A 17,987-nucleotide genomic window follows, 5' to 3' on the forward strand; every position below is an offset into this window, starting at 1 on the left:
TTCCGTCTTCAGGTGGAAACCGTCACAGCAAAATTGCTGTATCAAATGAAGAGAGCTCGATAGGTTTTTACCCTTTCTGAAAATAAAACAGGTGTTAAGATGTTCGAACGCCAAATAAGATAACTATTGCAAGGAATCAGATCTGCTTTAACCACACGTTCTTGTGGCAAAACATGTAAATAGAGACCCTCTGGCAACATACGCCGTGTCTTTGAAACGAATTGGCCTCCACGAGAGACGGGCCTTCTTTGTGACCTTGTCTCAAAACCAGTGTCAGGCCAGAGAATGCCAAAAGGCGAACATTACAAAGACGATCCAAGTATTAGAGCAGTTATAGCTCGGGTTGAGCAGTCATATCTGCAGGAAATGTGTTGCTAGTATCAGAGTATGAAAAATAATAGCTTGAGAATGGCAACAAAAAAGGGTCTCAGTTTGTGTATTGTTTGTTGTAACTTTCTGACTCCATGGTCCCTACTGGACATGTGGAAAAAAAAAGAGCTTCATAGCTCATCGGATTTCTCCAGGATAAAGATTCTGATTAATGCTGCACTTAAGAATGCCGATAGGTGGTGGGAGTATATATATATACACACACACGTGAATATACGTTCTGCACATTACGCGGAAACATTTGTGTTCTCAGATCCAACTTTGCTCCGATAAAAGCACCCGTATCGGTGGTTGTAGCTATCGAGTGTGCAGGCAGCACAACTGCACCAGGCCCCACCAACCAGAGGGGCCCAATCAGTGGAACTACAAAGGGACGTGGTAAACCGTACAAATGGGCCTCATTTAATTCCTAACACGAGGTGCTCTTAATGGCATAGCAACGACGCTACACCACCGATTCTTCAGTACTTAAAGTGTACCAGTTTATAACCCTAGGTTTTTCTGATATTAAAACTTTATTTCACAAAAATGCACACTGGATTCTTGCAAGGACATTTAAAGTTGTACGCAATGCATACCGTTAACGTAGGTTTTCGAGGTTGTGCTGCGTACCGCCGAGGTGTTTCCAGGTTTGTATCGCGGGTTTATTCGGCACGACGTCTGACGTTTCGCTCCACTTGCTTGGGAGCTTCTTCAGTAACAGACACTTCAAAACGTCAGACATCATGCCGAACAACACTCCGGTACAACCTAAGGAAACGCACAATAGGGAATGGCGCAACAATTCATGTTCTCACTCATCCCGTCCCCGTCCGGCCTAGACATACAAGAGTCGTCGTTCAAGACAGCACTTGAAATCGAGAGAGGAAGAGAGCGATTATAACGGCTACAGCAATGGACACTCCATCACCATGGAGACCAGGACTGTCGTTCGCAAGAAGGTTGCTCTGGACTGAGGCGATTCCCTCCAGACATCGACTTCCGAATGACCGCAGGCAACAGTGAAAACGCACGGCAACTGCAGAAACATCGACAGCGATGAGACGCGTGACGCGATTAGTCCAAAACTAGAACCCCGTGGTCAGCCATGTTCTTGCGTTCACTTTGTTTTTACTAAACGCTTTACTTTTATTTTTGTTGACCTGCAAAGCTAAATTAAGCACAATGATGATTTGACCGGTTGCCTGACCGGACCGACAAGGGCAAGACGGTTTTTGCGATGCATTCCAGGAGTTTGAGCCACGTAAGGGGCCGCAGAACGTGTAAGCGCAATAATCCAGGATGAATACAATTCCTTAAAAGTGGCTGCCGGTGTAAGGAAAGGTGAAGTTTTTGTAGCTTGATTTTTTTAAAGCTTGAATGTTAATTATTCACGATGCCAGCAATTAATCGACATGTATATTTTGGCATTGCTGGAATGTCAGCGAGCAGCAGTGTCATCAGCAAGGTGGACATTTTACATAGTTTTGGAAATTTATAAAAAGCTTGATTTTTTACAGGGGTTGTTAAGAAAAACAGGGGAAAATGTTTTAGTTCAAAAATAAGTCCAAATTATTAAAACTCAAACAACTTACAAGTAAATATTTGTAAAGCTAAAAGTTGTAGCCCGCTGTCAATTCTGTTGAAATGTTATTTTTTTATGAAAGATGGCAACTAAAAAAATTATCCAATTAATATTGCTGAATATATCAAGAATAAGTATGCCGTCTAATCATGTTGACAGAATCCAAATTAGTTCCTAAGATGCCTGTGAGCAATCTTTGGGGCTACATTTGTATTGGAGGAATAAAATAATTCCCACCCACTACGATCCAATCAACTGCTTTGACTCAGGACCACGATTCAATTCAATAATCAATGTTTTTTGTGGCAAACGTAGCAGCCTCGAGCAGCTGCAGAGGGATCGCATGAATACATTTAATAAATATTCTCGCACAATTCAACGTCAAGTACCGTGAGCTTAAGAATCACAGGTGAGAAACCGGTGTATTCTTATACCCCTAATATGCAAGTTCTTACAACGGAAGAAAAACGTGGCTCTGAAAGCTTCGCAACACGATACTTAAACGCAACCGTAACGGGCACCTCGGCCCCCGGCACTCTCCTTCAGTGAATCACAATGTGATTTACAAGCAGGTGTGGAATCTGTGATGAGATTATTAGTCCTCGTGTAGGCAGTGGAAGAGTTGCCTGTCAAGGTCACACCTCGATATTACAGTTGGTGCGTTGTGCGAATGTTTAAGCTATCACATGACCTTTGAATTTTGATTTAAAGCTTTCGTGACTGCAGGGATTCATGTTCTTGGTTCTTTCGGTAAAGTCACGTAGAAGGGAAACAATAAAATAATATAAATATAAAACAATACAATTCTCACGACGTTTAGACTGCAACACAACCAGTCATCATCAGGTGTGAAAACCACAACAAGATAATTTAAAAAAGTGGCAGTTTTTTAACGTTAGCACCACGGATAGCGATTTGACAGTTTGTTTAGATGGACGAGTCCATCTCTGTTTGGAAAAGAGGAGGGGGGAGACGAAAAATAATGGATGCGGTCTGAAAGCCACCTTAAGCGTGATCAATCAATTAAGACCCGAAATGGTTTATCAAATCCTTCCAATGATTGCTAAGCCAGAATCCATCTTCTCGGTTGAAATTGTCTCTGTGTTTGTATATGTGGATAGCCTCATGAACGAATCTCTCATGGTAGCCAGATGGCTTGCAAATAACCTCTGTCTTGGAGAAGTCAATGTCATGTGAACCACATTCGTGAACACAAAGCAGACCTGAAACACGGTAGGACCAACACCTCGGCCGTGGCAGATCACTGTTATAATTCAGTCGGTTCACATGACATTGACTTCTCCAAGACAGAGGTTCTTTGCAAGCCATCTGGCTACCATGAGAGATTCGTTCATGAAGCTATCCACATCTACTAACATAGAGACAATTTCAACCGAGGAGATGGATTCTGGCTTAGCAATCATTGGAAGGATTTGATTAACCATTTCGGGTCTTAATTGATTGATCACGCTTAAGGTGGCTTTCAGACCGCATCCGTTATTTTTCGTCTCCCCCCTCCTCTTTTCCAAACATAGATGGACTCGTCCATCTGAACAAACTGTCAAATCACTATCCGTGGTGCTAACGTTAAAAAACCGCCACTTTTTCAAATTTTCTTGTGGTTTTCACACCTGATGATGATTGCTTGTGTTGCAGTCGAAACGTCGTGATAATTTTATTGTTTTATGTTTTATTATTTTATTGTTTCCCTTCTACGTGACCTTACCGAAAGAACCAAGAATATGACCTTAGAATATACAGGAAATGGAAAAAGTATTAAGTAAGTTTTTTTTTCCAAGTGTTAAGAAAAAGGCAATACTAATATTGTACACATGGTACTTGACTGCCACCTGAAAGTATTCATAAACACACCATAATTGTAGGACTAAATTGCAATGAAAAAATATATTAATATTATATATTAAACAATTGTAAACTACCTTATATTATTAAAATCAGCATGTGCGACTAGCATGTGCCTTAATGTACACAAACTACTGTTTAAGTGTGATTATTAAAAGTATGGCTAATAACAAAGTAATGTTAATGATCTTGTAAGTTTGCTAATCATGCTGAGTGCTTCAGCCCTGGGAATAAAAAAAACACAATAAAGGCACTTCAAATGAAACCGTGTACTTTGCTATGCCAATTGCCATTGTCGCGTTGTTCTCCATGACCTAAGATCGCACTTCTAACCTATATCGCGATTTCTTTTTTTGCGTGCGACACTTGCCTGTGAACACATCTTTCCCTATTCAACACCAGCAGGGCGTATCGTGTGACGTCAATGCCTCGCCATTTCAAGCCATGCAGATCCCGCAGTTAAAATATCTACGCAGCACACCGTAGCTTGTAAGGTTTTCATAAGCGTTTAATTCTAAAGCTTATCAAACAAGTACATGCGTAAGATTCACCACTAGAAATTTTATTGTTAACAAAAATCAACATGGGCAACATTGCCCATGAAAAAAGCTTTATTTTACGCTAAATTTGCATGAAGAGGATGTTGGATTAACCATTAAATAAGCAATAATTCGCAACAGACTTCAAATGTAGGTTTTTGTAGCCAATAAATGCAATGACCTATATTCGTTTTTGGATTTAGGTCACGAAGTAATTTATGCCAACAATATATTTTTATGCCCCAGTCAGCAATTAAAGGACTGCATCTTTACCTTGTATTTCATTGTCAATGATAAGAATGTTGGCATAAAACTAGTGTGTGGCATAACCGAAAATTAAATATAGATCAATGGATAATTATCACACACTGATCAAGTTCATCAATGTACATATCAGCATTGTACATCTCATTAAATTAACATTCATCTAGATATTTGGCATACGTATATTTTGAAAATGCAACTTCAATCTTCCTGTAGTTAATGTGGACACCGTTCTTCCTTGTCCGGAACTTTTCCGTCAAATGTAAGAAGCCGTGAATGTGGCCTCAAGCGTTTGTCGAACTTGATTCAGCTCTTCTCTTTGCTGAAGAAGCAATATGACAAAGGGCCAAAGGTTACCTTACAAACCATGCTTTACAATGTAAGTGAAATATAGACCAGGAAGAGGCATGTCAGATGCTGCCATGGTGAAACAATTCGCACACGGGAGATCAATGGTTGAATCTCCTGGTGCAGTTGTTAAAACAAGGGAGCAAACGAATCTCAAATACTCTCACCTCTGTCCAATCAGTAGTATTAATAGGTACACCAAAGTCAAATGTAGTGAGGTAAAATGTGAGTACTCCCAACTCTTCAAGAAGTCTGGCCAGCATAAAAGAGTAGGCCAAATACTCACTCGAAGGGCTCGGCAGAGCTACCCCTAATAAAGGCCCTTCTGCCAGTAGTGGTGTGAGCAGGTAATTATAGGGCTGCACCTGTACCTTTTTTAAAAGCGCGTTAAAATGTGTTGCACACTTACAGCTTCATTCAAAAGACGGTCTTGGTAGACTTTCAATTCTTCCCGCAGTGTCTGAGTCTAAAACAATTGCAATAAAAGATGGGTGTTAAAAAATCTTTCAAACATCACTTTTCCAAATGGATCACCAAAAATGCTTCCAATCTCATCACATCTCAGAAACTAAACCAAATTGATCCTGCACAGTGCTTGGATTGGCAACCATCATCCAAGCATATCAAGGTTGTTTGGTAGAGGCTGCGTGGCTATGTCGTTGGGCAGCAGAAAGCACAGTTTAACACTAAGCTTTCGCGACCAATATTATTCACAATTGTGCGGCCTGGAAGCATATTAAGTAATACATCCTACAACTTGTATTCCTTACAGAGTAAACATATGCTAAATAACTGATTACTAATCTATTATACAATTGCAACAACCCCCCTCCGCCTCTGATCTCTCGACCTGATGGGTTCACAGTTAGGATGTCATCTTGCTCTATTTAAGACCGGAAGCAGGTGGATTACTTCACTATTCTGGCAAATCGCCTGATGCTGGATGTAATTACCTGCGAAACGTCGTACTTAAATTGTAAATGTTGTGGATTTACTCTCCAACACACCGGTGGGCTGAAGTATTAACTAATTGGCACGCGTTGTTTACGTGACAAACCTTACTGGCTGCGTCGGGTGGTGGAGGGTAACGACACATTAATACTTACGCGATCTGACCCAAAATACTTTATTATGAAGAAAGCAGCGTGGCAAGCATTAGATGTTGGTGCTGTACTTGCTACACCTCCACATGTAAACCCTCAACGGTTAAGTAATATAAAATAACCCATGATCCTCCAAGTGTGAGGAGGCCCTCATCCAGCAGTGGGTTATAAAAGGGCTGTACACATCCTAAACCATGCAAAGTGACAGCAGTGTGCAACGTCTTGAAGAAACAATGTAATGAAGAATACTTACTCCATTTTCAATCATATTCCTCTCTTCATATTCAGACTGATGTTGACTTTCCACAAATAGGCTTTGCATTCGTTTCAGCCTAGAAAACAATTCCGGTATTTAAACCAGGTTAGTCTATGGCTGCATAACTAACAACAACAAAAAGACCGGACATAAACATTCTGCGTTCAAATGCACTGTGAGGTTTGATGAAGATAAAGGTTTTCGGGAGATTTTTTTTTTATGCAAATGTTTTCCTGGGGGAAAAATATAATGAAAAACACAATTCCACTAATCTAAATGGTAACCTGACAAATTAATCAATGCAAGTGTCAAGGAGTTCCAGCCCAGGTAACCCTTGAACTCCGACTTCATTACGTCTTCAACACAACACTTCAGGAAATTACTGCCTTCAGGCGCCACATGAACCCTTTCCTCTCCACTCATTTTATCCTCTTCCCGATCCTTTCTAGAATGTTTCCCTGACTCTCCACCAATCCCCTTAATTTATCCTCAGTCTCCCAAGCCACTCATTTGCATTAGTTTATATTTTTGCCAGGCTCTTTCAAATTACCCTGATGACCAATCTGATTTGAATGGTTCTCCATCTTCTAAATCATATTGTGTGCTCAAGATCAGCTCCCCCTGTTGTGATAAGTCACCAACCAGAGTCTAGCATGCTATTGGAACCCACAGGCCGTTAGAACCAGTGAGTGTATATTTGTGTATTTCTTAATAGGGTTTCTTCTTGCCTCTCGGCGTCACTTGAACAAGTGTGCAATGAAAGACAAGTGCATTTTTTAATATTCGGCAAAAACTACATCAGTGAAAATTCCATAAATGTAACTTTCTTAATTAACAAGCTTAGATATGTTCATAGGGCTTGATGGACAATTATGAATTGATATAAAATACAAACCTTTCTTCTTGCTTTATCCTGAAGGTCTTGAACGATTTTTCCTGTTTCTTCCAAAAGTTCTAATGAAACATATCATATGATTAAACTGGATCTACTTCATATGTTATGCAGCAATACATCGAATACAAGTTTAGATAGAACCTGATAAGAGTGGCTTCATTTATCAGCATGCTTTGACTTTCTTGTTAAAAAGGTATCACCTATTCATTAATACATGTCCGTGTCACTGCGTGTCAGAGCTGGACTTTACCAGTGCAACTATTAAAAAAAAAACATCCTTTTAATACAGGTGCATGCAAAGAATACAACAAATTACAGAGGTACACAAGATAAGCAACTTATAAGTTTGTCATTGAACACGGCAAATAAATCATCGCACGTTTAACCAGGTAAAGCCATGACGACCTCTTGAATATACGTACCAGCATTTCATTCTCCATCTCCTTAAGCAATTTGGTTTCCTCATTCGCATTCTGCAGTTCGTCAAGCAGAATTTTCTGCATGCGCTTTATTTTCTGAATCCTAGAAGGACACAACACACATTTTCACACGTATATAAACGCACTTCAAGATACATAAAATACAATGCAATTACATTCGCATCGATCTCGATTATGCAGTTAAAGTATAGGAAGTCAAATATTGGGAGGGGAATTTAGAAAATCTATGCGATGATGGTGATGGCCCATGTGTCGATTGGTTCTGTTCTTTGCGCCCATGTTATTTTTTATTCAGTTAAGTTGGTATGTGCAGTTAAACAACCACTGCAATATCTTATTATTCGGTTCAAGTTTTGCTTTACTCCTCTCTTATCCTTAAATATTTAGGTGATGGCATACATGTTCATTTTATTTTAGTTATTTTTCCTCCATTGCACCAGGCCTATGTGTGTTTCCACTTCATCTTCTGGTCCCTTTCTTGGCCCTTCTCTCCAAATGTAGATTTTCTCCTAACAACACTTGCCTGGGATTTCTCCTGGGATTTGCTGGAGCCTCTGTGCTGTGTTGGTGTGGAATGTCTCTTGGGGTCTGCCTGGCACAACATGGCAGCACAAAGATTCTCCCCCAGGGCCTCCCTATTTTGTTATTCCTGAATAAATTATCCATATTTCCCACGTTTTGCATTTCTAACTTGCAATGGCAAGGCATTTTGAGAATTTAAGGTCTCAATAAATGCAAATCCATATCCTTATGTAGCCTAACAGGTACGTTTTAATGGCCAATATAACTCAGGATTTTTTTGGTATAGGCCATGTAATGATCAGACCACATTCTCTCCATCAACTCCAATTGCTATATTTGGCTGAGAATTGTTATTTGACTTACCAGTGAGCCAAAACAATAATTGGCGTGTTAAGATGCTCAAAACACATGACAATGAATTTAGGTTGTCGTGGGTTTTGCGACAGAAATTTAGTCAGATTGTTGTGTCCTAACCCAACAATATATTATGAATGTTGTTACATGTTTAACCGAAGCAGTACAATGCATTAAGACCATGGATGATTGTTTTAAATAATACGATTGTAATTCACCATAATGGGAACCACACGTCAATATAAAGACCAAAGACTAAAAAGGAAGTGGGCGTCTCATTGAAATGAATGCGATGCTGTGATTAAATCCAGTTTGCACCTATGAGCCGGTGATGATTTACATTCATACGGTAGGGAGGAGTATATCCAAAGGACACACACTGTGTTGACTTCTCAAAGCGGTACTTATTTGCACAACCCTGGAAATGAAGGGCCGAGTTAAACCACCCCAACTGGCAATCACAATTAATGCTGCACCTGTGAATGGAGAAATCTGAAGTACATTTCATAAGGATAACAAAGCCCAGCTGAAGACACACTTAGCACTGCGGCTATTATTGTGTTTTAACAATCACATACCTTCGATGTCGCATCTGGCCCCACAGCTTGGACATCTCATTTTCAGTCACCCGTAGGGAGTTCTTTGTGTAAGCCTCAATTTTGTCATACTTTTCCTGTCACACGTATTATAACGGGTTAGTTCATTGCATTCATCAAAATACAGTTGTGTGTACAGATCCTATAACTGAACAATTAAGTATACACATCTAAACAACCAAAAGTTATACAACCTTCCATTACACACCACAAATATAGTGAGGGAAAAAAGTATTTGATCCCCTGCTGATTTTGTACGTTTGCCCACTGACAAAGAAATGATCAGTCTATAATTTTAATGGTAGGTTTATTTGAACAGTGAGAGACAGAATAACAAGAAAATCCAGAAAAACGCATGTCAAAAATGTCATAAATTTATTTGCATTTTAATGAGGGAAATAAGTATTTGACCCCCTCTCAATCAGAAAGATTTCTGGCTCCCAGGTGTCTGTTATACAGTTAACGAGCTGAGATTAGGAGCACACTCTTAAAGGGAGTGCTCCTAATCTCAGCTTGTCAGGGACAGTGACTGTTCCACCTGAAGAAACGTAGTAATTTAATTTTCTTCTTTTCTTATTTTACCTACGTGACTTTACAAAAAAAAACAAAGAGTAAAAACTATTTTTATTATTTGATTGTTTCCCTTCTACGTGACTTTACCGAAAGAACCAAGAATATAATTGGTAACACACTATGCCGTGAAGGACTGAAATCCTGCAGCGCCCGCAAGGTCTCCCTGCTCAAGAAAGCACATATACATGCCCGCCTGAAGTTTGCCAATGAACATCTGAATGATTCAGAGGACAACTGGGTGAAAGTGTTGTGGTCAGATGAGACCAAAATGGAGCTCTTTGGCATCAACTCAACTCGCCGTGTTTGGAGAAGGAATGCTGCCTATGACCCCAAGAAAACCATCCCCACCGTCAAACATGGAGGTGGAAACATTATGCTTTGGGGGTTTTTTTTTCTATGGGGGACAGGACAACTACACCGCATCAAAGGGACGATGGACGGGGCCATGTACCATCAAATCTTGGGTGAGAACCTCCTTCCCTCAGCCAGGGCATTGAAAATGGGTCGTGGATGGGTATTCCAGCATGACAATGACCCAAAACACACGGCCAAGGCAACAAAGGAGTAGCTAAAGAAGAAGCACATTAAGGTCCTGGAGTGGCCTAGCCAGTCCCCATAGAAAATCTGTGGAGGGAGCTGAAGGTTTGAGTTACCAAACGTCAGCCTCGAAACCTTAATGACTTGGAGGTCTGCAAAGAGGAGTGGGACAAAATCCCTCCTGAGATGTATGCAAACCTGGTGGCCAACTACAAGAAACGTCTGACCTATGTGATTGCTAACAAGGGTTTTGCCACCAAGTACTAAGTCATGTTTTGCAGAGGGGTCAAATACTTATTTCCCTCATTAAAATGCAAATCAATTTATAACATTTTTGACATGCGTTTTTCTGGATTTTGTTGTTGTTATTCTCTCACTGTTCAAATAAACCTACCATTAAAATTATTGACTGATAATTTCTTTGTCAGTGGGCAAACGTACAAAATCAGCAGGGGATCAAATACTTTTTTCCCTCACTGTACATAACAAGTAACTTATAGGTACCAAAGTCAGGACAAATTTCAACCACGTAACGTGTGTGGAGCGGGAGTGCAATGGTCAGTGCACTGCTCCACGAATAAAGCAATGATGATTCCCGACTACTGTCAACATCGGTCGTGAGCAATGCCTGATCTGGTTCTGGGTCCGCCACCCCCCCATCACCACCCCCCACCACTTCACCAACCGGTACTCACCAACGTAGCAAGTATGGTCAAATAACCCCCAAGATTTTAATTGTGTGGAGAAAGTCTTCATGCGGCAGTGAACCGTCACGAGCAATACGTGTTTTTATATATATACATAATTTACCTGGAATACTTTAAGCTCATGAGGGTTAACATCGTTTTATTGTTTACTCGTTGAAAATAAAATAAACAACTCATAATGCACGTGGGTAAAAGGGCCATTAAAGCCACGGTATACCTTTGTAATTTTCACTATGTTGGTGCTGAAGTTTTTGAGCGATATGGCAATGCTGTCATCATTAACGATTTCCTCCATGTCTGCATCAAGACTTAGCTCATCGCTCGAAACATCGTCGCTCGATACATCATCTGAAAACATGCCGGCAGACAATTACCAAAAATAACTTTTGTCACATCATCCATCATAATGTGTCAAAACTCACTGTAACGGAGCTCTTCAAGTGAATGTTAACCAATTTAATTAAACGTCCCATTATCTTTTGATGGTATAAACGTTTAAGTGCACCGCAATACTTAATGCAGCTGTACATGCGTAACGATTAAAATCACAGGCACAAAAATCATGGCTCAATTAGTAAGCATGCAACTAATTACTCGTACCAGTGTTTGGACAAAATTGTCAGTTCGAGTCAAGATCTGATTCAAAAAAGATTGTCACGTTTTATCACCTTATTGTATTGCTTATCATTTGTTCTATCATTTGTAATGGTAATTGCTTCATTGTCATAAATCCAAAACCATATAATTTGCACTTAATTTTAATTGTTTCTGAGTAGGTTTCCGCATTTGTGCTGTATCGCTCTCAGATGTGTTTGAGTTCTATCGCATGATGTCTGCTTCACTCCAATCTTTTGTAGAACTCCAAAACACCTCAGACTTACAAAACAACTCTGATGCACACGATTCGGATGGAAAGTTTAAATAACAACTTTGTGTGTGTAAAGTTGAGTTTTTCAATAGCCTCCGTGGATGTCAGTGATATTGCCTGTGAATTGGCGACTGGCAGCGAATCGTGATAAAAAATCTATTTTAAATAGATTACACATCACATGTATTGATATGCTTGTTTTCCCAGGAAAGCCTAATTAAGTCTCAGAAGGGTCCTCCCAAATGTTTGCAGTATGGGGACAATGTTGCTGTGTAATCCCAATTGGAATAATTTTTACGTCATATTTTAGCATTGGAATGTTAACCAATAACAGTTACAGTCCATTTTATATTTCTTTAGCTGTGGAAGGAAACAAGACAAAACTGGTACAAAACCATGCAGAACAGGAGAACATAGAAACTCCCTGCAGAGTTGTTTCGACGAGTTCAATCACCTGCAGTGTTGAAAACCATAGCTACTGCTGCAGAATTTAACAGCTTTTTTGGTTTTAGTGTAGACTGTCTGGAACAAATCGTCTCGTTCATCTCGTCGTAAATGGCGTGTTCTGAAGATTGTCTTTCACTTGGCTGTGTTGAGCATTTTCTTGAACGGTCAAACGCTGGTAAAACAAATGTGTAATAACTGTATTTGTTTCATGCAGTTTGAAACTCTCATTCAAGTTTTTTCACTCATTCTGCAGTAATGAAATGTGCACACTTCAAGGTCAATGTGCCTGAAAAACAGCCGGGTGTATGGCGTCTGGTAAACTGACCTGCTCTACGCGCCTGCTTATACTGTAGGCTCTTCTTGGCAGATGTTGACGGAGGTGTATTCAATAACTAAACACCAACAGATATTGCAATGCAAGTTATACACGACGACACATCGGTGCAATAATACAACGTAAAAGGAAACATCCCCATAATGTGGCTTAAACACGTTCATTGGACGTTAGTCCACAAGGCCCATTGGCCAATGGATTACAATTTTATTTTATTCTGTTTATGTGGTAAAACAGTCCCTTGTCTTATATGTTATTTTCCACAATCCACCACAATTAACCAAATCACCCAGAATTCCCCTCTCATCAAATCTGGATAGAGCTTGGATGGGCAACCACCTTGGGCACCGTGTCGTCAGACGGCTGTGGAAGTGTGCTACTTGGTGGTCAGCCAAGGACAATGCAGAAAACCCCTGTTATACTATACATCCATGCTCCCATACATAGACTATCCACCTGTACCAATCCACACACTGATCAGCATGGTGAATTGTAAACAAAACAAGACCCATGACCCACGCAGAGTGGGGAAGCCCTAGGTCAATGCTGTTGATTGACAAAGGGGGTTTTAATACGTGCGTGTACAATGCAGCACAACAGTGCACTTAACTTTCAGAACGATCCATCTATGAAAAATTAAGTGAAAGCAAAACGCGCGTAGCCTGTGTGAAGCGAAGGTACTAACGGGTTCTGGTGCGTAGCTGCATTTCTCTGTGGGAGTGTTCAAGTTGGTCAGCCTGGAGGGCTGATACAAGCGGCGTGTAAAAGTCTGCTGTGAAGCCTGTGATGCCTCTGGGCTGGTCTCAGACTGCAACATAGAGTCTTCATCAATCCCACCCACAAGTTGACTTAGGGTGTTCATCATACTTTCTGGGGACTGCAAGGGAAGTAAAAGCAGATAACTTGATTATATTGTTATCCTCGCTTGATAGTAAACTTCTACAGTTAATTTGCACCCTAGGTTAAGTTTAAAAAATGAAAAGTCAAAAGTCACATTTTTTTAAAGATCAGCAACATTGAAAGGTCATGAAACACTCGAAAATAAATTTATTATATTGCATTTGTGAAAACATGATTAATCAACATCACCTCTTTCCTCAAATGAGCTTTCATACCTCTTGAGCAATTGGTGAACCTTGAGAATCGTTGGAGAGCGAGTTTGTAGGGACCACGAGTGACAAAGCAGGCGATTCAACATAGCCAGGGGAAATTGACCCAAGGCTGAGCGACTTTTCAGCCAAGGATGGCATTGGCGAGGCGGTGAGTGGCCGGTTGTATATTTCTACAATTCCAGCTGGCAAATAGTTCTCACCTGCATTTTCACAAACAGCAAAAGTACATCTCCAATTTCAAAACATGATTGTGATCAATCGTTTTCAACCGTACAACAGTTGCTGGACTTAAGCACGCCATGTATAAGTACAGCTCTGAACGAAGCAACAGATCACATTACAGTGGTTGGGGAAAGGGCTACTTCTGATCAAAACACAATTTGTATAGAGGGTGGCCCAAATGTCAGGAAACGTAGAGTTATTTCATTTATTTGAACACTGGCATTAAACGTTTAAACTGTTTAGTGTTTAAGATATAATTTGATCTATCATCGGGCAATTCGCTGTATGTATTTACCAGCGAAACGTCGTACTCAAACTGTAAATGTTGTGGATTCACTCTTCAACACACCGGTGGGCTAAAGTAGTGAATTATTTGTCTTTTGTCAACGTGACACTTTTTTTGCTGATTGGCCGTGTCGGGTGGTGGAGGGTTACGACACATTTATAAATAACGCGCTAACCCAAAAAACCTTTATTATGAATATTGGTCGCGAAAGCCTACGTGTTAAAATGAAATAACCCTATGTGATTTGTTAACAAATATAATAACCCTATGTGCATGACTTTTGGACCACGCCACGTAACCACACCAGGCATTGCTACCAGCAGTGTGCTTAAATCCAGCATTACTGGGTACGTTTAACAAAATTCAAAATGCAAATTACAACCATGGAAAAAAAGGGTTGTAATCTAAATGAAAAGAAAATGTGTACAAACTTTTAACCAACAATTCAGACATGAGGGGGCAAAGATTAAGATACCCCACGACCAAAAACTTTTTTTTTTTTACCAACGCAATTATATTAGCTACTGAACAGCTAACTCACTTCTTGGCTTCTCGATCGACGAGGGTGTTTCTGGAGAAGCAGCGTGAGTCAGGTCATTTTCATCGACTCTGGACTTGTTGCCCCTATTCTTAGACAGAGATGTTTCAAGGGGTATCTGGTAATTAAATTCAAAGCAGTCAACAGTTAATTGTTTAACCTTTTACTCAAAGTTGGAAATTACACCTTTCACCCAAAGTTATTATGGCCAAGCTTAAGACAAGGCCTTCCAGTCATGCTCATTCTACCTAACATTTTGGTAAACGCATGAAGGCAAGTAAAAACATTTGCAGTATTGTTTACTGGAAATAAATTTAAGATCTACGTTACCACTTTATGGGATGCAGTTTCATATTCCTCAGTCTCCAAAAGTTGATCGTTTTCAATCTCGTCATCTGACACGTCTTTGTAAACCGCCTTCTTTGCTGCTGCCCTTCTCGGGCGTCTGGGCTGAGGTGGGTTACGTGTTGCAGGGTATTTTCCCTTAGGCATGCCACCCTTCCTTTTAGATCCCGACTCATCGTCACTGCTTCTGCTGTCCATTTGTCTGCTCAGTTGAGATTTTAATTGCCTCTTCCCTTGCACAAATCTTCTGTCGGATGCTAGTTTTCCATCCGTACCACCACTTCTGCTTTCCTTGGGCTTTATTGTTGCGTTCATTAAGGGTATTCTGTCGGCAGTCACTGAAGGAGCGTTTTTCTGTGTTCCCTACATAAACACAGTTGCGTTTACATGTTTGTGTTCAGTAACATGTAAACAAATTGTTTATCTACTATGCATTTCCATGGAGGCATGTATTCGTCAATTACAACTTATACACTGGCAATAAATTATTTGAATGTGTGAAGAATATATCATCACATCTGTGATGTCACCCGCATGCGGCAGCGCTACGCAGTGTGCCTGCTGACGTCACGCATCCCCCGCCCACCCTCCGCGTAGGCCGTGTATAAATCCAAGACAAGAATCCAAGTCTCGGGCAAAGCCGGGTAGTAAAGCTAGTCATTTATAATCAATGCAAATGGTTTAACAGAGCAAACAAAACTATAATTCAACGATATATCTCTATCTCTAGGGGCATTATTGAAGGTGGACAGGCAATAAATTGGTAAAACACAAACGAGAGAGAAGGTTGTAGCAATATACTCATGGGCCCAAAGAGGAGTTTTCTACGAGTGCAAAATGCCTGCATGGCTGAGCGATTAGGCACACGCTGGATGAATTACACGGATGAAAAACCTAGACAATGAAATTGAAAGTGGAATAGAATCTGACAGATAGACGAAGACGCATGGAGAAATGCAGGCCAGCAATTGCACGGAGACACAAAATGTATGGATCAGAGAACAAATATGCACCATGTAATTCACGAGCTCGCAAATACAAAGATTAACCTATTTACATTTTTAATATTCTGCAGCCAATAATTACCCGTTTCCTGATGGTTGAAGAGGCAGGGGTGCTTGCAAGAAATGTTTCTGCGAATAAGAGATGTGAAATTTGTATTCAACATAAACCGTCTTCCAAACGTGGAAATAATTATCATTTATTAAGTTCAAAAATATATTTTTAAGCACTGTTTTGTTATTCTCTAAATAAAATTAAGTATGTACATAATTGTCAATCACATGTAGATTGAAGTAGGCTATGCATTGGAACGGTAATTTATGTCCTGTTTACTTTGAGCAGAGGCTGCTTTCAAGAATTAAATACCGTTAATATTTATCTTGCTAGACGAGTATCCTTTCAACTTGGGCTTCTTTTTTTCAGAGGATTTCATGATCCAGCTGACATCACTTTTGGCATCTGTCAAAGCGTCGCTTTCTGTCTCTGAGAACAGACGCTTGCCGAATTTGTTCACGTTCTGGCGAAAGGAGAAAAAAACTAAATGTGGAACATATTGCATTATACAGTTAAAAACCTAAATTCTAAGGTCAACTGCTGCATGAGCATCCAATAATGTGGAAATAACTATCCAAGGCAGGTAAGGGCTCACCTTTCCCGATTGTTTCGCAGACATGTTGCCCGTTTTATTCATCTTGTTGGTTCCATGTCGTTTGCTTTTCCTTTGTCTATAGAAAAAATAACAAGTTTCCATTATACTTAACAATTCCACAAAATTTGACTTAAAACTTTCGTAACTGCAGGAATTCATATTCACAAACGCTGGACCATCAAGTTCTCCACCCAAGAGCAGGTCCATGGGCACAAGCTCCCTCAATCCTAACTCATCCCACTCCAACCTCTTCACGCAAAACCACGCTTGGTGCTCGGGTTCTTGAGTTGTAATTAAGGAGCAACCAGTTGAGGTCGCCTTCCCTTTTGCCTTCCTTAACAGTGTCTCTAGGCGACAACTATCAGATGCTGTTCAACATTTATACCGAGAACAAACGATAATCATCTTATATAAACATCTATTCCATGCAATTCTGGATAAATATAATATTTCGACAAGAGCTTTACCTTTTCTTAGAATCAGCCGCAGTGGTTTCCTGAAAACAAAAACAATATTTTGTTTTCATTTCTTAATATATGAGGGCAATAGTTTACAAACCGTTTCAAAAGTGCTTAAACATTCATGGTAATGGAGAAAATCTGAACAATTCACACCCAAAATTGGAAGAAATTTTATATTAACTCAATACGCATATCAAAGCGTACGCATCAAAGTAATGATAGTGACTTAACTACATTTACAAAACATAGGTAATACTCATCAATCTAATATGTAAAAAATAACAATTCTGAGGATGTGTATTTGGCCAAGGTTAAAGCACAAAAGCTTATAAAGTCCAAATGTCATAAGGCACTTACATTTTAAACCTTTATAACTTTTTTAATATGAAATCAAGTTTCTGTGATGACTGACTATTTGGTCATACCTATTGTACTAATTGAGCTCAAATTAAATTCCATACAATGTGTAAATACAAAGAAAATTCACAACAGCAAAAGCATACAACTTACAGACGTGTCTTCCTCTTCTCCACTGTTAAAATCATAAACATAGCTCCTGCAGGCAGAAACCATAAAATTAAACGTAACAATCAAAAGACTATATTAACAATACATCATTTGCAAGCCATTATCAACCTACTTCTAAAAGGAGGCCTCCCCCGACACTACTTCACCACACTAGAAGACCGGTTCAGATATTACTTGCAACTGATGTTAGCCATGATGAAGAATCGCACCTCAGATTGTCAGGTTCGTCGTGCACGAGCCACTG

The 17,987-nt window shown here is 39.9% G+C and overlaps 2 protein-coding genes across 8 annotated transcripts in view; one reads left to right on the plus strand and one right to left on the minus strand.

Moving 5' to 3' along the window:
• Positions 1 to 4,082, plus strand: part of LOC116941659 (very long chain fatty acid elongase 5) — a 35,906-nt gene extending 31,824 nt beyond the window's left edge. For both annotated transcript variants that reach the window (XM_076066525.1, XM_076066526.1), the window contains one exon: positions 1,212 to 4,082. In XM_076066525.1, the coding sequence (XP_075922640.1) occupies positions 1,212 to 1,346 (135 nt within the window). In that variant the 3' untranslated portion in view covers positions 1,347 to 4,082. The remainder of the gene's footprint in view (positions 1 to 1,211) is intronic.
• Positions 3,636 to 17,987, minus strand: part of LOC116941658 (uncharacterized) — a 41,138-nt gene continuing 26,786 nt past the window's right edge. For 5 of the 6 annotated variants that reach the window (XM_076066523.1, XM_076066522.1, XM_076066519.1 and 2 more), the window contains 18 exons: positions 17,726 to 17,771; positions 17,222 to 17,250; positions 16,755 to 16,830; positions 16,472 to 16,622; positions 16,190 to 16,236; positions 15,089 to 15,466; positions 14,762 to 14,876; positions 13,716 to 13,912; positions 13,286 to 13,477; positions 12,592 to 12,658; positions 12,274 to 12,438; positions 11,169 to 11,299; positions 9,117 to 9,211; positions 7,645 to 7,744; positions 7,223 to 7,281; positions 6,325 to 6,403; positions 5,378 to 5,434; positions 3,636 to 4,942 (listed from right to left, as the gene is read on the minus strand). In XM_076066523.1, coding sequence (XP_075922638.1) covers positions 4,877 to 4,942; positions 5,378 to 5,434; positions 6,325 to 6,403; positions 7,223 to 7,281; positions 7,645 to 7,744; positions 9,117 to 9,211; positions 11,169 to 11,299; positions 12,274 to 12,438; positions 12,592 to 12,658; positions 13,286 to 13,477; positions 13,716 to 13,912; positions 14,762 to 14,876; positions 15,089 to 15,466; positions 16,190 to 16,236; positions 16,472 to 16,622; positions 16,755 to 16,830; positions 17,222 to 17,250; positions 17,726 to 17,771 — 2,050 coding nt within the window. In that variant the 3' untranslated portion in view covers positions 3,636 to 4,876. The remainder of the gene's footprint in view (positions 4,943 to 5,377; positions 5,435 to 6,324; positions 6,404 to 7,222; positions 7,282 to 7,644; positions 7,745 to 9,116; positions 9,212 to 11,168; positions 11,300 to 12,273; positions 12,439 to 12,591; positions 12,659 to 13,285; positions 13,478 to 13,715; positions 13,913 to 14,761; positions 14,877 to 15,088; positions 15,467 to 16,189; positions 16,237 to 16,471; positions 16,623 to 16,754; positions 16,831 to 17,221; positions 17,251 to 17,725; positions 17,772 to 17,987) is intronic. The other variant, XM_076066524.1, reaches the window with a different exon arrangement.

The sequence above is a fragment of the Petromyzon marinus genome, chromosome 12 (genome assembly GCF_048934315.1).
Source record: "Petromyzon marinus isolate PM22_M1 ecotype Great Lakes invasive population chromosome 12, UKy_Petmar_22M1.pri1.0, whole genome shotgun sequence".
NCBI classification, from domain to species: domain Eukaryota; kingdom Metazoa; phylum Chordata; class Hyperoartia; order Petromyzontiformes; family Petromyzontidae; genus Petromyzon; species Petromyzon marinus.